We start from the raw sequence: 24,320 nt of genomic DNA, 5'->3' as shown, positions 1-24,320 counted from the left end.
TTGCTTAGAGCATACCATTTTTCAAACCAAAAAAAAAGCTTCAGTGTGTCATGTAGGTGTATGGGATGATTTCAAATGATATGATAGATTATATATGTTCGCTAACTTTTATTATGTTTTATTTGTAGGGATGTGCCTTTTATTGGGGATTTACTTCTTGGATTGCCTACTACATTAATCACCCACAGTATACACCACCGTGTATGTAGGATTTCTTTCCAATGAAACAATACTGATTTGACAACATCAAAACTCTCTTCTAAACTACACAGAAATGATGAACAACCTGGCAAACTTATAAAAAGAAGCAAATAATGAAAAAAATGTCAATTTTAAATAGTTTTCATATCACACTCCATTACATTTTTATGTAGACTTAAAAGACCAAATTTGACTGACATGCTTTGATTTATTTTCTCTCTGTAGGAACTCTAGCAAAAATATGAGTTGATTGTAAACCTCCTAAAATGACAGATAGCAAAATGAAAGAATGAAGATTAAGAAGAAAAATTGCATATAATCACATAATCACATAAACTCACCTATCAGGTTTTTAAAAAAAAGACAATAAATATGGAATTATTATATTAAATGTAATTCAATAAGAAAAAAAATAGAAGCAATTTGTTTCTGTAACATAAAGTTTATAACTTTATTAAATGTCTTGACCATTGACTCATCTGAAGCACTTTGGTGGAAAGCACAATGCACCAAACCTAAATCCTCAGTTCCTAAACGTGGATAGCTGTCCTCATCAAAGAATTCCATTTCTTTTATTTGCTGTGCACTTTTCTCTCTTTGGTTTTTACTGCAGCCCTCAAGGCACACACAGGGCTCTAGTGTTATAGGATTGAGCTTTCACAGGTAACTGACAATTATTTTTTCTGATCTATTTCTGGTGTTTATGAAATTTGAAATGGAAATAAAGGGAGTAGTCAGGGTTTATTTTGGATTTTATAAAATAAGTTAAACCATCTTAATATCTGTGCTTGAAGTACCAACAATAGAATCTTTACTAAGATCAGCAAATCTAGTTGAGCATGGTAAAAGTAAATCATTGCGATGTTCAAAACTTAAAGTCTTCTAAATACTAGCAACTATGAATACTGAAGGGGAAAATTTCTTAATATCATATAAATAGTTTTAAAAATATTTTTTTAAAGATTTTATTTATTTATTTGATGAGCGATCACAAGTAGGCAGAGAGGCAGGCAGAGAGAGTGAGAGGGAAGCAGGCTCCCTGCTGAGCAGAGAACCCGATGTGGGGCTCGATCCCAGGACCCTGAGATCATGACCTGAGTCGAAGGCAGCGGCTTAACCCACTGAGCCACCCCGGCGCCCTTTAAAAAATATTTTATCAGAGATGTACCTACTAAATTTAGAACATTACAGACAGATATTTTTGCTCCATAGAATGTTTAAGAGGAGCCTCTGAAAAATGCTACTACATTCGCATGTCTTTTTTTTTAAATATTTTATTTATTCATTTGTCAGAGAGAAAGAGTGAGCACAAGCAGGGGAGCAGCAGGCAGAGGGAGAAAGGGAAGCAGGATCCCCGCTGAACAAGGAACCCAATGCAGGACTCAGTCCCAAGACCCTGAGAGCAGGATCTGAACCAAAGGCAGATGCTAAACCGACTGAGCCACCCAGGCTCCCAACATTCACATATGTGATGCAAAATAATAGAAGCTGATTGTTGTTAATATATGCAAAATCTTTACTGAAAACTTAATGTTTGTCAATAGTTGTAAAATTTCTATTTCTTTTATCATAAGAAATATTATTATGTAAGCGTTAATATTCTCCATTACGATTAGGAAAATGAGGACTTGAAAGCCTAATTTTATTTTTCTCAAGACTCTTAAATGCATAAAATGTAAACAGGCCCCAGATTCTGTGAAAACATATGTAACATTACAATACTGATTCCAACTGGAAAGTGAATAAATACCATGTATAGTCCTATTCTCAACAGATTTGACTGCATAAAATTAATAACATCTGTACATTTACACACCTTAACTTGAATAAAAAACAACATATTATGTACTTCCACCACATATACCATTAAGGAAGTCATTTTTCATACTTCTTGAAAATATTTAAAAGTAAATAAGAAACAAATTATCATAATTGAAAACTTCCCAATGGCAGGAATATTCCATTAACTGCAAACTGGCATGCATATGTTCAGAAAACTTAATACCTAAATGTTAGTATCATCAGCGATCAAAGAAAAACAATCTGTTTTTTTCTTGCAAAATGTAAAATATTACAAAAATTATAAAAATATTACAGAAAGGGGGCGCCTGGGTGGCTCAGTGGGTTAAAGCCACTGCCTTCGGCTCAGGTCATGATCCCAGCATCCTGGGATCGAGCCCTGCATCGGGCTCTCTGCTCAGCAGGGAGCCTGCTTCCTCCCTTCTCTCTCTGCCTGCCTCTCTGCCTACTTGTGATCTGTCTGACAAATAAATAAATAAAATCTTTAAAAAAAAAATACTACAGAAAGTTTTGGGACACCTGGGTTGCTCAGTTGGTTGAGCCTCTGCCTTCTGCTCAGGTTGTGATCCCAGAGTCCTGGGATGTAGTCTAGCTCTGCTTCCTTGCTCAGCGGGGACCCTGCTTCTCTCTCTGCCAGCCCCGCCCCCTGCTTGTGCTCACTCTCTCTTTCTCCCTATCTCTGACAAATAAATAAATGAAATATTTTTTTAAAAATTACAGAAAGTTTTAATGATGGCTAAAATTTTTTCTAGAAAATTTGTTTCAGATTACACTCCCTGTAACTTTGCTTTTTGGAAATAAAAACTAAAAATATTTAAAATTATACTTTTCGTCCCTGTACCTGTTTTCATCACATCATTATTTATTCTCATTAAAAAATGAGAACAAGGTATGGCTTTACTGTCCTGCTACGTGAAATGTTCTGAACTTCTAAATCAGAGTTCATCTTTGTACTAGAAAGCATTCCTTGATCTCCCTGATTAAATCATTCATTTTAGCTCTCACATTAAATCCTATATAGATCTTTCTTAGTAACACTTATCAGGATTGCAAATTTCCCTTTGTTATTTTGTGATTATTATTTGTTTCCTTGTCAGACAGTAATTTTTATTAAGATAAGAGTTGCTTTTGGCTTAGTTTATAATTGATTTTATCACAAGCACATAGTATAGTGCCTGTCGTTTTCCTAATAAGTATTATTGAATGAATGAAGTCTAGTCTAGAAATAGGCACAAATAAAAAAATATATATATGCATATATATTTTTTATTTAGCTGGAGAAGAATGTTTAATTACATGGCAAATGTTGCTTAGTTATATGGCAAATATAATTTGAGGAATAAGTGATTATAAAAGTGTTCGAACACTTTTGTGTACATAACAAATATGTATATTCCTAGGGGAAAATCTGAATTTTAACTGATTTACCATGGATAATGGGATTTTAATGTATTTTATTTCCATTTCCAATTTTATCTATTTTCCAAATTTTTCCATTAATGTATTAATGTATTTAATTTCATAGTTAGATATATACACCTTGTAAAAACAAAACTTCCAATACTTCCACATATTTATGTATGTGCATATGCGTATATATATACACATACATATATAGTATATATGTATGTGTATATATCTATACATAGATACATATTATAACATACATATAACATATATAACTTATATAACATATATCCATACATAGATATTTATATAACTTTTGACTAAATTATCCTTTAAGTTTCTACCCATGGAACTGGAACTTCCATAAAAGACTTATAAAGAAAGATGTTTGAAGCAGCATTACTTATCATATATAAAATTAAAGTAGCACTAATTGTGTAGCAATTAGATAATATTTAATGTTTTTAAACTTAGCTACATTATACATTACGATGCAGATGTTGTCATAGCTTTTATCATGAAAGTTTAATAATATTAGAAAAGCCTTTAAATATATTCTTATAAAATATGCAAGATTTAAAATGAGGCATTGTAATTTTGTAAATGTGTTTATATAAATGCAATTTATATGTACACACACGTAAAAAAAAGGAAATGCAACTGTTAATACAGATGATGAGCTTATAAAAAAATTTATTTTTGGTACTTTTGTATATTCTACCTTCTCTGCCATGATAAAAGTAACTTTAGGACAATGGCTTAAATTCTATTTCACTCCTTATTCTATATTATTTGGGAATTTGCATAACCTATATTTTTCTTTTAAGATGAGAACATTAATACTTGCCTCATTTATTTGTTTTTAGCCAAAAAATAAAAAAAAAACACTTAAAATATTACCTATCATAAAATATCAATGCAAAAAATAAAAGTTGTTTTTATTAGCATGTTTCTTTTGTTGTTAAACATTAAAAAACAAGAGCTATCATTGGGTGCCATCTTATATTATGCTATATTATGTGCCGTTAAGGTAACAAATGAAAGATTAAATCTGCCTTTAAAGAGTTTAATAATATAAATTAAAAATAGATTCCTGTTGTATTTCAAATATAATTAGGTGACTTAGAAAAAAAGTGTATGTTGAAAGCAAAAATGTTTTTATCCTTTCAGATTGCAAAAGTATTATCCCAAAGGGTCAATTGCATACATCAGAGTACTTTGGATTAGAGGGTAGTAATACCCAATCAACATTGCTTTAGTTATATTTATAGTGTGGCAATCCAAAATATGAATGTTTGCATTACATCTTCTTTTCCTGCTTTCTAGCGTTTGGAAACCGGCAAGTCACAGTATCTGCTATCAATTTTTTGGTATGTATTACTTATATTACTTGCTATTCATGCTCTAATTGTAGTGCTATTAAGAATGCAAAACAAATTATATTTGAGAATTTCACATGTAGAAAATATGATCTCTTTTTATATTATATACTTAATGATATTAAGTGGAGTTAAGTCAAATGATTACCCTGAATCAAGCCATTAGCTCTCTAAATTTTTTTTAGCTCTCTAAATCTCTTAATCAAAATGTTCTACTCATTTATGAAGGATGATTAGAATAATTGGGAATCTAGTAGAATTTGAAAAAAATCCTACTTAGTAATTCTTCCTATTGTCTATACACTTACAAACCTCTAAGAGCAAAAGTATTATGAGCCTAACAGATGAACATCTAAAAAACCCTTTGGCGTAATGTTAATTTAACTTATTATGAATGAGAACAGTCTGCCTTTTTGGATGAAATGTCTTTTCTAAGTGTTCTCAATCCAGTTATTTAGATTATTCTATTTAGCTTTACATATGCATTGTTTGAATTGGGAACATATCAATCTGAATACAACAGATTATTATTTCCAAAACGCATTATTTCATTAAACACAAATTTTCCTTCATATCCCTTATAATTCCACCATATAACCCATGCTTCTATTCTTTATTTATGTTCTTCTTCATTCTTGTCCTTGATAGATTAACTCCTATGATTCCTGGTCCCTGATGTATTGATAAATTCTCTTGATTTATATATAAGTCTATATCCTTTGTGAAGCTGGTATTGCATAACTTATACCCCACCATTTCATACAAGGCACAGATCACACCACTTTGTTAAAAGTTCTCATGCTTACCTCTGTGTGTGTGTGTGTGTGTGTGTGTGTGTATTTTAATTAATACTTTAGTTAATAACATCCTCTACTTATTGGCTGTGGCAGGGGCAGGTCCTTCTCTAGTATTATAAGCACCTAGTTTTGTGCATAACAGAAATACTCCTTGCTTGAATGAATAACAAAAATCACTTCTTTATTCATAATTTCTTAAGCAAATATATTGTCAATATATCATCACGTTTTAACATTCCACATGTGTATATTGCTCATAATTAACAAGGTTTCAGTTTGTTTGTTTTGATGTCTTTATTGTTGATCCACTTGTATCAAGTCAAATGATCTCTATATAGTAACTACTCAGTAAATTTGAGCCACTGGAATAATTAATTAGTGGATAAACAAAGCAATAACATATTTGGTTTTTATTTTTGTATATTTTAGATTCATATCTGTTTTCCCTCATTTTTTTCCTCCTTATAATGTTAGCCACTATACATTTTTGAAACTTATTTTCTGTTATTTCTGTACAAATATTCACACATCTCCCATTTTATATAATATTCTTGATTTATTTCCTAGTATACTTCCTAGTATAAAACTTTTATGAAAAGGTATAGGGTTTTTTTGTTGTTTTTATTTGTTTTTTGTTTGTTTGTTTGTTTGTTTTCCTTTTTAAGATTTATTTATTTGAGGTTGGGGAGCAGAGGGAGAAGGAGAGAGAGTCTTAAGCCGAGTCTGCCCTAAGCACAGAGCCTGACATGGGGCTCAATCTTATGATCCTGAGATCACAACCTGAGCCGAAACCAAGAATGGATGCTTAACTGAGTATTCCATCCAGGCACTGCAAGAAAAGTCATTGCATTTGAAAACACTTGCCATAGCAGTTATAGTATTTTTTTTTAAAGTGAGAAAAAGAGGCATAATTGAAAACAAGCAAAATTCTAATGGTTTGCAATATATATTTTCCACACAGACTTTTAAAGACATTGCCTCCTAATTAAGCTCCTAGTACTTAATCGTCACACATGATTTTATTAATCAGTACTTTTTTTAATACATTTCAAATGGGGAAAAATAAGAAGGAGGAGAATTAGGCAAGTCATAAAATTTTATCACAGTTGCTGTCTTTTAAGTAGCCAAGGTATCAAAACAAATAGTGATAAATAGTAGCATTGTCTAAATTCAATACAGACAATAGGTGTGATAACTTTAATTCCACATTTCTAAGCACATAACAAACATTGGCTGTTAAATTCGTAGACTTAAATTAATATAAAAAGAACAACCTGTGCTTTTAATTATAGATAGTGTTGTATATATGAAAAGAAAACTTACGTAAAAGTCAAAATTTTGAATGTAATTATATTCTGTTGCAAATAGAAATTCAGAAATGAGACAGAAGGGTCACGCAATCTCCTAAAATTATAAATTGTGATGACAAGTTAAAAAGTCCTGCTAACCCTGAATTTCTTAATAATGTTCCATATAGGCAAAACAAATTTAATTTTCACAAATAAATATGATATTAAGATGTAAGTTTTAGGAAACTGATTCTAAGACAGGATTTAAAAACAAACAAGTTGTTTGAGTTTGCACATATATCACCTAAGTTGAAGATACCTACTGTATCATTGTGAACATAACATTCTATATTTCAAGGCTATTTTTTTTTTCATTCACAATAACTGAATGCCTAACTGTGTGCCTTTCACATTTATCATAAGAAATGTATATGCAAATGGTTTGGAAAGAAAAGCACCTATGTTTAAGTCAAGTGCTTTTAATATTGTATTATATTAAGATCATCAACATATAAGATAGTCATTATTATGTAGAAGGAAAAAAAGGAAATTCATAGGTCAATCTTGTATAATATAAAGTTTATAGAAAATGCTAATTTTTCTGCTAATGTTTGCACAACTTCCTGGACTTTGTTTTGTTGATATATGCATCCTCTTAGCATAAGAAAAAAAGAATTAGCATAAGACGAAAAAGGAAAAAAAAAGTTGCTGGAGCAACTAGATATATACATACAAAAAAAAAAAAAGAATCTAGACACAGACCTTATACCCTTCACAAAGAACTCAAAATGGATCACAGACCTAAGTACAAAATACAAAACCATTAAACTCTTAGATGATCATACAAGAGAAAACCTAGATGACTTTAGGTACCATAATGACTTTTAAGATAAAACACTAAAGAATGATCCACAGAGGATAAAATTGGTAAGTTGGACTTCATTCATCTTAAAAACCTCTGGTCTGTGAGGAATGATGTCAAGAGAATGAGAAAGAAAAACATAGTCTAGGGAAAATATTTGCAAAAGATACATCTGATAAAAGATCATTATCAGAAATATACAATGGATTTTTAAAATGCAAGGATAAGAAAACAAACAGCTCAATTAATAAATGGGCAAAAGACCTTAACTGACACCTTACCAGTGAAGATACACAGTTAGCAAATAAGCATATGAAAAGATGCTCCAAATCATATCCTATCAGGGAAATGCAAATTGAGATGAGATAGCACTATACACCTATTAAAATGGCCAAGAATCTGGAACACTGACAACACCAAATGAAGAACAACAGCAGGAACTTTCATTCATTGCTGTGGGAATGCAAAATGAACTAGCCATTTTGGTAAACAGTTTGGCAGTTTCTTACAGACCTAAATACACTTTTACCATATTACCCAGCAATTGTGCTCCTGGGTATTTACCCAAAGGAATCAGAAACTTATGTCTACACAGAACCTTACAAATGGATGTTTTTAAAACAGTTTTATTCACAATGGCCAAGACTTGGAAGCAACTAAGATGTGCCAAAGTAGGTGAACGGACTATGATACATCCAGACTATGATACATCCAGACAATGGAATATTACTCAGTGCTAAAATGTAATGAGCCATCAAGCCATGAGAAAAATGGGGAAAGCTTAGGAGAATATTACTTAGTAAAATAAATTCTCTGAAAAGGCTAAATACGGTATGATTCCAACTATATGACATACCAAATTAAAAAAAAAAAAGAGAGAGAGAGAGAGAACTCTGGAAACAGTAACAAGATCAGTGGTTGGCAAGAGTTGTGGAGAGAGGAATGAACAAGAGGTGTACAGAGGATTTTTAGGACAGTGAAAATACTCTGTATGATACCATAATGATGGATATGTGGCCTTGTATATTTATCCAAACCCAGAATGTACAACACCAGGGGTGAACTCTAATGTAAACTGTGGACTTTGCGTGATTATAATCTTTCAATGTAGGTTCATGAGTTTTGACAAATGTACCACTCTGGTGGAGGACATAGATAATGGAAGAAGATATGCATGTTTAGGAGCAAGGGATATATGAGAAATCTTGGGGCCATCCCTTTGATTTTGCTATAAACCGATCTAAAAAAAAGTCTTAATGAAAAAAGTGTTAGTTAGTATATATATTTTCTGATAAACCCATAATTAACATAGTACATATTTATTCTGGAACATAATGTATGTTATCCTTTTTTTATTGAAATGTATATAATGTATTTCCTAACTTAAAAAAAGCAGAGATTAGAAATTAGAATAAATTTTTATAATGTTACCATAGTGATATGTTATCATTAGTTATAAAACTTCTGATGCAAAAACGTGTAATATTGGCCTTATTACCGAATATCATGTCTATGCAAATGTGTTTTATCCTTTAGAGACTAACTTCTCAAGATTATAATAGTTGATGCATATCATGATGAAACTTTTCATAACTATAGAGTAATCCAAGATTTTCCTTATTCTTGAAATATTAAGATAAATAAGACATAACTTATAATAATTATTATTATCATTAGAAATAGAGAAAATTACAATAGGTGAAATTCAAAACAAACCTGATTATCAGAGAAACATTTTAGCAGATTCAATTTTTTAAATTACATTTATAAAATGGCCGTTACATTGCTCAAATTATAAACTTATATATGCCAATAATTAATAATAGTGATAACATATATAAATCTTTGGGGGGAGCAGATATATACAGAAATAATATAGATCATTTTCATTCCTATAAAAATACTATTAGATCTCAGAATAAATATTATTTATTTTTACTGTGGAAACCAAAGCAATTTTACTAAGACAAAATGACAGAGGCTATTTGATGGTTACAAATTTTGTATTAGTGTGTTTAGATTTTATTATTATTATTATTTTTTAAAATTTAATTGTATTTTCTCAGTGTTCCAAGATTCATTGTTTATGTACTACACCCAGTGCTCCATGCAATATGTGCCCTCCTTAATACCCACCACCAGGCTCACCCAACCCCCGACTCCCCTCCCCTCCAAAACCCTCAGTTTGTTTCTCAGAGTCCACAGTCTCTCATGGTTTGTCTCCCCCTCCGATTTCCCCCAACTCACTTCTCTATCTCCCAATGTCCTCCATGTTATTCCTTATGCTCCACAGGCAAGTGACACCATATGATAATTGTTCTCTTTGCTTTGCTTATTTCACTCAGCACAATCTCTTCCAGTCCTTTCCATGTTGATACAAAAGTTGGGTATTCATCCTTTCTGATGGAGGCATAATATTCCATTGTATATATGGACCATATCTCCTTTATCCTTTCATTTATTGAAGGGCATCTTGGCTCTTTCCACAGTTTGGTAATTGTGGCCATTGTTCCTATGAACACTGGGGTACAGATGGCTCTTCTTTTCACTACATCTGTGTCTTTGGGATAAATACCCAGTAGTGCAATTACAGGGTCATAGGATAGCTCTATGTTTAATTTCTTAAGGAATTTCCACACTGTTTTCTAAAGTGGCTGCACCAGCTTGCATTCCCACCAACAGTGTAAGAGGGTTCCCCTTACTCCACATCCTCTCCAACACATGTTGTTTACTGTGTTGTTGATTTTGGCCATTCTAACTGGTATGAGGTGGTATCTCAATGTAGTTTTGATTTGAATCTCCCTGTTGGCTAATGATGATGAACATTTTTTCATGTGTCTGCTAGCCATTTGTATTTCTTCTTTGGATAAATGTCTATTCATGTCTTCTGTCCATTTTTTGGCGTGATTATCTGTTTTTTTGAGTGTCAAGTTTGAGGTTATTATTATTATTTTTAAATATTTATTTATTTAAAAGAGAGAGAGTGGAGGAGAGAGCACAGCAGGGGTAGGGGCAGAGGGAGATGGAGAGACAGACTCCCCACTGAGCAGGGAGCTGGATGCAGGACTCAGTCCCAGGATCCTTGGATCATGACCTGAGCCAAAGGTAAACCCTTAACCCAGCCACCCAGGGGCCCCTCAATTTTATTCTATAGACATATTGTTTTCACTGATACAGTAGAAAATGTTCACCTGCCGAAGCTTGCAATAAAGAACATTAGAGAAATCATATAAAAGTGGATCTCTGCAAGTTGTCTTCTAACACATCTGTATGTTTTACTGTATAAGATAATTTAACACTTAAGTAAAGTAAAAATCAAATCTAATGATAGCAACTTCTTCAAACTTTATTTTTGAAATCATTGTGTTTATATATAATGTGCCAAATGAAGATATTTGATTTAGTGAAAAGTTAATCCAGGAGAAATGTGTAAGTCATGCTGGAAAATGTTCCAGTGTTTCACATTTAATGTGCTTCTGAAATTTTATTCAGTGATAGAATCATATATTGAGTTTTATAGCACTGACCGAATTTCCTAATCTTATTCAGTTCTGACCTAAGAGGAAATTATATCAACCACTTTTATCCAGGTCAGTTAAGCTATAGTGGACACATTCAATCTTCAGAATTTTAGAGCCAGTGATTAAGGTGAAAGTTGAAAATAGTCACAGTTGCTCTTTAAAATACATTACAGATTTGCTAAATTGATGATAAACTATTTCTAAACATATAGATATAGCTGATTTTTCTCTCTCTACCCCTAGAATGTATATAGATATGCATTTTATCTGTAGATAGCAGATGGAAAAGTTGGATTATTTACCACATTTTTATCTCCTTCTTTTATATTTATTTAAGCGTGTTTTATGTTTTATTTGTGGTCCTATAGGGAAGGGGAACATACTGATAAATTATGACATTAGTATATGGCTAGTGGTCTAACCAATGCCTAAATGCTCATTTTTCCATGGCCTATACTTTGGGTAGAAGATTGATGTTTTGTATTTAGTTGTGTTGTGAAAAGTAGGAAAGAGAAAAAAATTTGGTGGTTGAGTGAGTTTAAAACATTGATAATCGTAAAATGAATATGTCTTATCAGAAGAAAAAACATACTTTTTTAAAAGACTTTATTTATTCAACAGAGATCACAAGTAGGCAGAGAGGCAGGCAGAGAGAGAGAGAGAGAGAGGGGAAGCAGTCTCCTTGCTGAGCAGAGAGCCCGATGCAGGGCTAGATCCCAGGACCCTGGGACCATGACCTGAGCCAAAGGCAGAGGCTTTAATCCACTGAGCCACCCAGACACTCCTGAAAAAAACTATAATTTTAAAAATATTGTTTGATCACAAAAATTTGGTAAGTAAATTGGCTTATTAATAAGACTTTTTAATCATATATTCCATTTTGCATTTGGCCCTGTGAGTGATGAAAAATAAGTATGACATGAGATTTGACTGAAAGGTGAGCAAAAGATAGGAAGACAACAAATATGACAAATTATTAATTTAGTAATTACATGTTTTGTAGGGCTGCCGTTTTGTAAGATAGAAATTTAGAGAAGATTAATCAATGTAGAGTTATCCTCTGAAGAAGTTTTTAATTAATGACATTGTTAACTAAAATTATCATAGTTTTATTGCGTAATTCATATATCCGACACTTGATTTCATTTAATCATCCTAAAATAACCATCATGAGACAGGAAGTAATATTAGCATTTAGGTGAAGAAATGGAATTTCAGATGTTTTAATCATGTAATCTCTAAAAAGTAAAAGATGAGGCATTTGAGCACAAATTCATCAAACAACGGCTCACACTCTTAACCACATTCACCTATACATAAGTTCAATTATAAAATTATTATCTGAAAATGTAAAATTCAGCTTTTATTCCTAACGATAATTTGAGAAACTTGGAACCTCTTCTAAAATTACAAAACTATTACATGTGAAGAAATCCACACAGAAATTGTTGAAAAGAACAAAATCAGATATATGGTAAGAGATTAATAGAATGAAAGACACATAATTCAAAACATGCTTAATTTATAGGATATATTATAGTGAAAATTTGGATGACTTTAAGCAATGACGGTTTTGGATAACAATCTGTTATTAATAAACAAAGTATTAAATTTTGAATATATACCTTGTGTTAATCAAATGAGGCGTATATATGACAAAAGAAAGGGTATTAATTTCTGAGGGCACATTGCAAATTGGGAACTTTTTTTTTTTAAGATTTTATTTATTTATTGGCAAGCAAGAGATCACGAGCAGGGGTTCAGGGGCAGAGGAAGAAGAAGACTCCCTGCTGAGCAGGGAGCCCCATGTGGAACTGGATCCCAGGACCCCAGGATCAGGACCTGAGCTGAAGGCAGTTCCCCAATCGACTGAGCCACTCAGGCTTTTGCAAACTTGGAACATTATTAATCCCAACCCTGGAGATGTCAGTAAGACTTAAGATTCTTAGATGGTCATGGTGGCCTATTAACTGGGAAGGTCAGATGGCAGACAAGCAGCCCCTGTCTTTGTAGGACAGTACTGTTTACACTCAGTTTTCTAAACTACATTGAAACCAGGTGGGCATCATACTACCACTGTTGCAGTAACAGGGTTGCTAATGTGCTAATGAATTTAGAGCATGCATACCCATGCCAAGTCTGTATTTCCTGAACTGACTTTTCTCTTTATGGCATGGAAACTTAACCTATTAAACAAGTACAAAGCATATAGTCAGCACAACCTGATTTTTAACAAAGGAACTTTAACCTAGTTATCAAAAGGGATCAATAATATCTTCAAAGTTTCTAGCTCAATGTGACTCATTATGTTAATTCAATATATATCTACAGTGGCTTTTTTCATCATTGTTAGGATACGAATTTCCTTCTCCCTGCAGTTAGAGTAATAATGTATCTCTTGGATCTTTGGAATTAATATATCACATGAATATTGGTAAGTTTATAAAATACAATTTTTAATTTTTAAATTTTTTATTTATTTGAGAGAGAGAAGGAGCAGGGAGAGGGGCAAGGGGAGCAGCAGATGGAGGGGGAGAGGCGGATTCCCCACTGAGCAGGGAGCCGGTCTTGCGGCTTGATCCCAGGACCTTGGGATCATGACCTGAGCCAAAGGCAGCCACCCAATACACTAAGCCACCCAGATTCCCCTATAGAACATGATTTTAAAAGAGGAACATATAGATCACACTGAAAAGTTTAAAATATTTTACAGATTTGTGAAGCTGGAAATCATTTCATCAATGTAATCTTGGCTCATCCCAATCATACAGGTTAGTCCCTTTTTCTCTTTATCTCTCTAAACAATGTTACTTACTATTTTTAAAAAAATTTAGCAAACAATTTTTAAAGCAATAGTTGGAAACATTAAAGACAATATGTTCCAATTCTAGCTCCTGTATGCCTAAGTTTTTCAAATATTTGAACTAAATCGTATTTTCTAATAATGGTCTCTCTAAAATGAAATGTGCATGCCCCTCACGTCAAATGACAATCTCACTTAAATCTGTAAAAAATAAACAGATGATTAAGAATTAAGGCAGTACAAAATCCAGGATAAATGCCAATTTCTTAGCTTAATTCTCAATCTTGATCTAATTTACATTATAATTTATATAATCCCACTGTATTTCAAGTGGCTTAAACTTTTTTCTAATAAAAGTGATCTTTGTTTGGCAAATTCAATAGCTCTGAAATAGCAATGCCAGGGAGGACATTTTGAATTTAGTAGTTAGTTTAAAGTATTTCACAAAATTCACGGTGTTTATATAAAGATATTCTTTATAAATCAATCCTCTCATTCAGGTTTAATTATAGGTATGGGTCCATACTGTTTTTTGTGTATGATACATAATTTAATTATAATTTTATTTTATTTTTTAAAAGATTTTATTTATCTATTTGACAAACAGAGATCACAAGTAGGCAGAGAAGCAGGCAGAGAGAGAGGAGGTAGCAGGCTCCCCGCTGAGCAGAGAGCTGGATGTGGGGCTCGATCCCAGGACCCTGGGATCATGACCTGAGCCGAAGGCAGAGGCTTTAACTCACTGAGCCACCCAGGCGCCCCTAATTATAATTTTAAATGGCAATGGTCAACATTTGGAATTCATGCTGTTATCAGTCTAGTTGCAAATATAAAGGTGCATTGCCTCAAGTGTTTTTTAACATCTACCTGGTTGTCTTAACATTTTCTTAACTTGTACATTTCTGGCAGGTTGGTGAAAAACTTTCCAAAATAATGTTTTTCATATAATATATAGAATTACAAAGGAAAACTTTGCTCAAGTTTCTTCATCTATTTGGATTATGGTATCATAATTTGAAAATGAAAATTTTCAATCATTATGTTTCTGAAGTCAAATATGACTTTGGAATTGTTCGTGTGAAAAAGACTTCTTTTCTTCAGTGTTTACTTCATCTTTTATCTTGCTTGTATGTAGCTCTTGAGAAAGCAGATGCCAATCTACTCTTGTCTTCTCTATTAATTGATTTGGTCCTTTTGCCTTGAGACTCAAAGACTTTTTCTTTACCATTAAGTCTATTAATTTTGCCAGATAGGTTTTGGATTTCATAATTTCAGGACAATTTTCCCAAAAACATGATGCAATCTTCCAGTAGGTTGATTCATGGTTTTTTTTTTTTTTTTTTAAGTTCTAGAAGTTTTAAATTTGTTTTGTTGCATTGTGGGCTTTATCGGGGATAAATTATATATAAGTTATATCTTTATATGTTAATATCTTTCATTTTCTATTTTTAGCTTTTTGTTTGTTTTTGGCTGTTTTTGTTCACCTACTTAATATTCCCTATTCTATTGAACATTCCACTCTTAGGCAAATAGAAATGTCTATATTAATGAGAAGTCTTTTTTCTTTTTCTACAATTTCTTTCTTGAATACAATCACCTTTCATCTTTTTTTCTTTCTGTTTTGAACATATCTATTTTGAGTTTTGGAATTCTTAATAATTATGTTCTCTGGGGGCGCCTGGGTGGCTCAGTGGGTTAAAGCCTCTGCCTTCGGCTCAGGTCACGATCTCAGAGTCCTGGGATCGAGCCCCACATCAGGCTCTCTGCTCAGCGGGGAGCCTGCTTCCCCCTCTCTCTCTGCCTGCCTCTCTGCCTACTTGTGATCTCTCTCTCTCTGTCAAATAAATAAATAAAATGTTTAAAAAATAATAATAATAATTATGTTCTCTGGTATCTGCAAATGCTTCTGTTTAGGCATGTTCTGTTAAAATTTTTCAGTTTTCTTTTTTGGGGGGATATTTTTATCAGCATGGAGAAAGTAACTTCCTATTTTGTTGACATAGAAAGCTTATATGAGGGGCACCTGCGTGGCTCAGTGGATTAAGCCTCTGCCTTCAGCTCAGGTCATGATCTCAGGGTCCTGGGATCGAGCCCCACATCCTGCTCTCTGCTCAGTGGGGAGCTTGCTTCCCCCTCTCTCTCTGCCCACCTCTCTGCCTACTTGTGATCTCTCTCTCTGTCAAATAAATAAATAAAATCTTAAAAAAAAAAAAAAAGGAAGAAAGCTTATATGAATGCCGATCAACTTCTGTTCATTTTCAAGTGTATGGATTGTCCTCAAAGAGGAATAGCAAATTTTTTTTTACAGATCGGAAGCTTGAAGTAGAGTCCCTAAAGTATTCTGGAGGGGATGGGGGTTTCTTTGTTGCATCTTTTGATTCTTTAAACACTCCTTTTTGCTAACCTCCCAATTCCCAGAACTGTGTTCTTCTTTTCCTTCTCCTCCAAACCTCCAAGCAATGTCTTCCCCATGTACTGCTCTTTGATACTACTTTTCTTTTCATGGAAGCAGTGTTTTCTAAGATGAAAACCTTCTGGTCTCACTACTTCCAAATCATTTCATCTCATTTCAGTTTTTCATATCCAGTGTTCTGACCTATCAGGTATCAGACCATTTCTCAGGGTAGACCTTCTTTTTCTTATCAGGAATTCTAGATTTCTATAATACAGTACATTCTTGTTTTCTTACATAAACTCCTTTTTTAAAATACCAGTTCTTTTGTTGGCTTTGAAAAATTTCTGCTACTCCTGAATTTTTACTCCCCATTATGTATTAGTTGAAATTTATAATAATATCTCTTCCTTAGAAGTGTTTTAGTCCTAAGTTGTGTATAGGGAGATCATTTAACGTTTATTATTTAAACAAGATGTCACAAAATGTGCTCCCCAGTAGACACAATCTGATATAGAATAAGTTTAAAAGAATTTATTACAAAGTATGGAAAAGAAGAAAGGAAGAAGAATTTTGCTAAGTGGGAAATTGATGCGCTCTCATGGGTGGCCTCAGTCAATTCTATAGGGGTATCTGATGCTAGGATAATCTTGCTGACTTGTGTCTTATATTGGAATGAGTAGAAAAAAGGTAACTTAGGTATGGATCTCTCTGGGAAATGTGAATGACCAAGGATAAGGCAGCTGTCTTTAGTCAAAACCATTCTCTCAGAGGGTCTGATAGTTGAAAACTTTCTGCTACGAGCACTCCCAGCATTTATGGAAGAAGTCCATCATACCTGCTGGGAATCTTAACAGTGTATCACAGAAACCATCACAGTCTCTTTCTTTTTTTTTCACAGATCCAATTTGTATCCTTTTTGGTAGTAGCCCTGTCAAGATGCCAGTAGGCCTCTCTTTCTGGGTGAAATTTAAAAGAGACATGCTAGTGGGAGAGTACACAGCTTTAACCACTGTTAAGGCTGATTTGTGCTAATTTTCTTCTCCACAAACTGATAGATTCCTTTTACCCTCAACATGCTCGTTTAATGTCTCAGGTATTATCTGTTGGCATGACCTAGATTCATTCTCTCTCTCTCTCTCTTTTTTTTAAGTCAGGGGAAGGGCAGAAGGAGAGAGAAAGAGAGAATCTTAAGCAGGCTCCATGCCCATTGTGGAGCCCAACATGAGGCTTGTTCTCTCAACCCTGAGATCACGACCTGAGCTGAAATCAAGAGATGTTTAACTGACTGAGCCAGTCATTCAGGTGCCCCTACTAGATCCTCAACTAGGGGATAAAATTTTCATGGATACTTGTTTTAGTGTTGCAGGGTTTTCTTTCCTGAGGTCCCAGGTTGTTCTTCCACCACTGAGGTTAGTGTCTTACAACCGGTTGAAGTCCAAAAACTGGGAAAGGATTTTATATTAAGTCAGCTGCCCCAAATCTCTTTTCATCTCTATTCATCTCTTATTTTGCCTAAATTCAGAAATAGTGGTGTTGAGTAAACATCAGCTAGTCGCTACGAATGTTTCATTATTTTAACTAGCCATAATGCTTTGTGGATCAAACTTCTTCTGAATTTACTACACATTCTGTCTTATGACAGCTAAGTGCTGCCACTAGAAATGCCTTGATTTGGGAGAAGGGGAAGTACAGATCCTTAAATCTCGATCACTACTAGTTCATTCTAATTCTAAGATGACATCCCTTATACTCAGACTGGAACTGCAGAAAAACAACACTAATCTTAGTGCTGGTGTGCCCCTTTCATGAAAACATTCCTTATAGCTTTGGGAAATGCTCTAAGTTCTAAGAACATAAAAAAGAACATGGGAATATGGAACATGAAAACAATTTTTCCCGTAGAAAGGGGTCTTCCTTTTTCAGCCTTGTATAGACTAATCTAGGATCCCTGCTTTCCCAGACCATTCGATACCTCTTCCCCTGCTTGCCATGGGATTCTAACATTTCTTCCTTCCTTACTGTATGCCGTTACTCTGCTCGTGCTTCCAGGTGCACATTAGTGTGTTTGTATCATTTTAGCAGAACATTATTTCCTATATCTCAGAAGACTGTGTCAACATAATAAGCCTACCCTTGTCCAATTTTATATTTTGCCTTTTTCATCAAGCACCCCAATCACAGTATATTTTTCCATAATATGCCAGCACATGGTAGCTGGGTTCTGTACATCCATTGGGGTATAATCTTTTGTTGTTGTTGTTGTTCGCTTATCGGATCCAGAACAAACTCAGGTAGGTTTTTTTGAATTGGAGCCCTAGGCTATAACATAGGAGTTAAGAGAGGGCATGGAGAAGATCCTAGAGGGGATTTTCTTGCAACATAGTGGCATATGTATTGCCTTTAAGCAAGGGAGTGTGCTAACTTTTAATAGGGAGGAGTGGATGACTTCTGCAGGTTCAGGGAGTTCATGGAAATCTATATATTCCAAGATTTTGTGAACAACAACCTTGGCTTAGCAGACCTAGTTTGGATCAGAGTTCTTTTTTCTTTGAAGCCTGACTACTCTTTCAAGTAAGTCCTTGTCCTGGTCTTCAACTCTCTCTGTCTTTCTCTCATTGCAAGAGATTAGAGCTTCTTTGATGAGGTCCTCTAACTTTCTCACAGCTGGATTTTAATTGCCAGTTGTCAATTTCAATTTCAGCTGTCTTTATCAAGAGCACTGAGAGTAATCACCACTTAATTTCATGGGACCAAATAAAGCATTCCTTTCCACCAGTATAGCATGCCAGCATACCACTGGTAAAAGGCTTTACATTTGCAGAGCTACTCGTGTACCACCAGCTATCTGTATGGGACCTACTATTAATGACGGAATACTCATTGCAGGCTTTTCAGTAGGTCATTCCACTTTAAAATGCCATTCTAAAAAAAAAAAAAAAAAATTGCTGTTGGTTCAGTTTTCTGGGATGCAGATGCTGAAGTGGAGATTAGCATTCAGGAGGTCTCTTAGGGAGAGATTTTATGAATGGAAAAAAAATAAGTCATGTTTGGGGAGAAAATTGAGAGTCTGCAATTTCGAGGGGAGTTTCAAACGAACCTATGGGGCATGGTACAGGTGCAATGAACAATCAGTGTTATTCTGAGTTGAATCCTTTACTTACCACATTGGTCAAATATTGGATTGTGGCTACAGCAAAGAGTGAATGTGATCTTGTGTAAGGTTGATACCTTCTGTCTGACAATCTTCATAGAAAGTGTTGAGAGTTTAAAGTTTTCTGCCAGCAGTTATTCCTGAAGCTGTGGAATAAACTCTTATACCCAAAGAAGAATCTGGGGAGTGCAGCACTGCAATGTAAAAAGTCTTCTGACTTTTATTTAATGGAAGTTCTATTAGAAATAGTAACTATTGATTGAGAAAACCTTTCATGGGAATGCAAGTACTAAATTAGTAACCTCTAGACTTACATCTTAACGTTAACAGTAAATAGATACAGGAGATAGTATCTATATACATATATTTTTCTGGGTCCCAAGGCATATTGGTTATTAAATCTACAAACTAGAAGAAATGCATGTTTGTGAATCCCTGAACATTTCCACTACCACTAGCGGCTGAACAGTCATAAACTAGGTTTAACCCAGATTATCTTTTGTGCATCTTCCACCTCTGAAATGCAGTTTTTATAACATGGATAGTAGGTTCCTCAATCACCTTTCTTCTGATGAATATATGGGTGTTACAAAAAGGCACTTGCATGTACGTTATCAAGAGAATCTGTAATATTAAATGGTATATGTATTTAACCTTATCTTGAAATAAGCAGTACATGAAATCTGCCCAGTACCTAATATATTTTTTACTTTGATATTTTAACAATAGTTACAATTCTGAAAACGACATACTGACATTTCATTATGACTTTAGAATTATAACTAAAAGAGATTAGTTGATGTGTTATCTGATTAAATTTGCTATGGAGAATAAACAGTAATTTTATAATTCATATTTACTTTTACAAATGTCACTGCTCAAAGCTCAACTTGAAATCACTATAAATTTGTTATCTAAAACATTTCTTGAAAGAAATTAGAAGGCAAAAAAATCACAAAAATCAAGCGACAATATGCTAAGTATAATGAAAACTGTAAATAACAATTCTGATTGCTAAGCAGAAGTAATTTATGTGGTATTTCTGAATATTAACTCTGCTGATATTCATTGTAATCCTCTTATGAGAGATTTTCACACTTTTCTAATATAAATGACATCCTTATAAAATTCCCCTTGGATTTTCACTAATTAAATAGAAAGGGAGGTTTGAAGTATTTAATAATCTCAACCAAAAACATCATCTTCTTTGATACTAAAAGAGAAGAGGCATGCGATTGTTAAAGCACATTTACTATTTCACTATGCAATTCAGCTGCATTTATTATGAAAAATAACATTTATATATTAGAATTTAAAGAACTGATTATCATGGTGTATTCTGCAATTTTATAGTAACATAGCTGTAGACATAGAAAATGACGGATATTCTGTTTGAGTCAAAAGGTCATAACATTTGAAACTGGGATTCTTCTGAGTAATCTAGGAAATAGGTTTCTATAAATATGTGATGACATTTTATGTAGTATAAGTTATTCCAGGCAATTTAGAATTATATAAGACATATGATTAAATTTGCAATATGTATCATCATTGATATTCTATATCCTTCTTTTTAAAAGGAATTAATGCATGTTTTCCAAGTCCAAATTACAACCCCTTCACGTGGATGTTTTTCCTGGTTTCATGTCCTAACTACACCTATGAGGTATGCTATTTATTTACGTAAATAATTAAACTTTATCCCATGATATACTAAATGCATATGTTTATGTATTTACATATATATTAAAGTTTAATATATATGATTATACACAGATTTTATCTGTAGATTTGGCACAGGGATATAAATTATGATGTATTATTTCAATTCAAGTTATAGGCATAGGAAATTGGAACATTTAACCACAATTTTCCCTGCAAAAAATGAATATTTTCGCATGTATTTATTTAAAAAATATAATCTTCATATAAAATGTCTTAAGATATTTCAGGATTCCTTTTTATATCTTCAAAATTTTTGGAACAATATCTTTCATTTTGTTTTATGAATATGATGCTGTTTATGGAATTATGACTATCATTTTTAACAACAAAAGTATTATTTGGGGGAAATTTATTTCTACCCATAGTTTTTCTACTGTGTTTTAAGCTTTCACATTACCTATATAATATCACAAATGAAAAAAAATACTATATTAATCATAGGTATTTATTAATTTATGTTTTAATCTAACAGATTGGATCATGGATTAGTTTCACAATCATGACACAAACTCTGCCAGGTAAGACCTAGGTTTTTTGACATTTAAGTAAATGCACCTTTGGGAGAAGTGGTTTCTGAGAACAAATTTCTACAGTGCTAAAGTTTGGCATTTATGCAAAAGGATTTGAGGCTTTTACGTTTATTTTTATCTTGGATATTTTTAGCAGTATTAAAATATAATGAAACAAAATTATCTAGGTAACCGTGACTTAATCCAACCTGGAAAATGTAGCCCAGATATATTTATTAAACAGCAAGAATTTAACAGAAGTGGTGGTAATAATGCACTTCACTTGAAACTCTCTCTTATGCATGAACACAGACATGTGTATGTGTTGTGTCCTTCAAGTGTCCATGATGTCTCTGAAGGGAAGGCTGGGAGCATGAGTGTGTAATCTTAAATGCTGGGCATTTTAACACACATAGGAGATTTAAATTGAAATGAGCTGCATGTATTGGAAAGGGTATGTATTACATCCATTTCATCCATTATTTGTTCCACTGTATAAAATTTTTGAATCATAATTAATGCAGTTTGCCATACACATGTGTATGTGCAGATGTATATTATATACATACAGAAAACTACTATTGAAAAATTCAGAGAGTTAAAATTCCTTATTTGGAAATACTTTGTGGCAGTTGGAAATAAAAAAAAATGTGGATTTATTTTGACCTCTGCTATGTACTTTCTATGTTTATTCAATCATACAATAAAATAGTTGAACATATATTATGCTCGACAATTAATATGAGTAAGGAAAATTGATGTGGAAGTGTGAAGTACTTGAGAAATATTTTAAGAGCTAAATATGATAGTTGTTTTCTAATATAACTTGCTATATCTATCATAGGAATAAGAAATAATAATTATTTCCTTTTTTTTTTTTCTAGTTGGGATTTTTACACTTCTGATGAGTATCCAGATGTCTCTGTGGGCACAAAAGAAGCATAAGATTTATTTGAAGAAATTCAATTCTTATATGCATAGAAAATCAGCAATGATTCCATTCATACTGTAGGAAAAGTGTATAGAAGAACAGTATATAATCTCAATAAATCAGACATGGGCAATTGTTGACAATAATTAACAGAATTTCAAAAACTACAGTACTTTTACTGAGGGGTGCCTGGGTGGCTCAGTGGGTTAAGCCTCTGCCTTCAACTCAGGTCATGATCTCAGGGTCCTGGAATCAAGTCCCGTATCGGGCTCTCTGCTCAGCACCTGCTTCCTCCTCTCTCTCTCTCTCTGCCTGCCTCTCTGCCTACTTGTGATCTCTCTCTGTCAAATAAATAAACAAAATCTTAAAAAAAAAACAAAACTACAGTACTTTTACTGAGTAGAAATATTAAATGGTAGAATCTAGCTAAGTTTAGAGGAATAAACCTGAGGCAAATAAAAAGTAGAAACTACAAATATGACTAATAAAAAATAGTACCCAATATATTTTTAAAAGGTTGATCCTTAAACAAGATTTTCTTACTTCATTCAATATTGCATAATACTATTTGCTTAAGACAATTAAACACCTGAATTCTAAAGTTAAAAAAAAAAAAATTGTGACATTTAAATCACTTGAATTTTACATATTTTGATAGTAATTTATTATTTTCTTTATTTTTCAACATGTTATTGAGAAGTACATTTCAATTTCCTATGAAAATTCTACCTATATTAAAAGTTAAACATGTAATCTATCATATTCATTTACTCATACATACATTCTATGTTGCTATTATGAAACTATAAAAATTAAAATATTTTCTAGACATTTTTACTAAATCATTTGAATATATACTGCACATTAAATATATGTTTATATTTCCATATAAACCATGTTTATATGAAATATATATTAAAATATGTATATTTCAAACTGATTATATGTGATGATAGAGTACATTGACGATCTTTTGAGATTAAGAGTGGAAATATGTCCTATGTCCTCTCAAAGCTTGTTTGCATATGTGTGAGTGTGTATTTGAATATGCATGTATATTATGACAGGGAGATGACTGATAGAAAAATCAGTTAAATATTTTTTTTTAATTTGAGTTTTTTTCACTTTTAAATTGGGATTCTTTAGATTTGTTAATTCCTAGAGCCTTTCAAATTTCTCCATATATATCAAAATATCCTCATTAAAGCTGTTAGATTATATGCATATTTGACTAAATATCTTTGGTAAATGTAGGTATGTGTTCATCTGTGGGTATCTATCATTAATATATGTGTCAAATTATTCAAAAAATAACAAAAGCACCATTTTAAAAGCTTTGTTATCATTCCCAAATGTGTAGCATTAAAATATCTAAGAGGAAGACAACAAACTTGAACTCTCCCTAATACCTACTCAGCAAAGTAGCACAGAATCGTGCAAAAGTCTTAAAAGGAGGTACTAATGCTTTAAACCACATATGCCGGATACATCTATGTAATCAACCACCTGTGATAGTTATCTTTGTTGAAAGACAAAAAATATGTTACGTA

At 32.9% G+C, this 24,320-nt stretch overlaps 1 protein-coding gene across 5 annotated transcripts in view; it reads left to right on the top strand.

Moving 5' to 3' along the window:
• TECRL (trans-2,3-enoyl-CoA reductase like) overlaps nt 1-23,989 on the top strand; it is a 100,083-nt gene extending 76,094 nt beyond the window's left edge. For 3 of the 5 annotated variants that reach the window (XM_080796586.1, XM_080796588.1, XM_080796587.1), the window contains exons 7-12: nt 129-201; nt 4,735-4,778; nt 13,970-14,027; nt 21,186-21,271; nt 21,803-21,848; nt 22,724-23,987. In XM_080796586.1, coding sequence (XP_080652712.1) covers nt 129-201; nt 4,735-4,778; nt 13,970-14,027; nt 21,186-21,271; nt 21,803-21,848; nt 22,724-22,851 — 435 coding nt within the window. In that variant the 3' untranslated portion in view covers nt 22,852-23,987. Of the gene's footprint in view, nt 1-128; nt 202-4,734; nt 4,779-13,969; nt 14,028-21,185; nt 21,272-21,802; nt 21,849-22,723 lie in introns of all 5 variants that reach the window. The other 2 variants (XM_080796589.1, XM_080796590.1) reach the window with 1 other exon arrangement.
• The last annotated feature ends 331 nt before the right edge of the window (nt 23,990-24,320 follow it).

This window comes from Martes martes (assembly GCF_963455335.1).
Source record: "Martes martes genome assembly, chromosome: 2".
Classification (NCBI taxonomy): domain Eukaryota; kingdom Metazoa; phylum Chordata; class Mammalia; order Carnivora; family Mustelidae; genus Martes; species Martes martes.
Note: the sequence above shows the minus strand (reverse complement) of the source record. Positions and strands in the feature narration are given on the sequence as shown.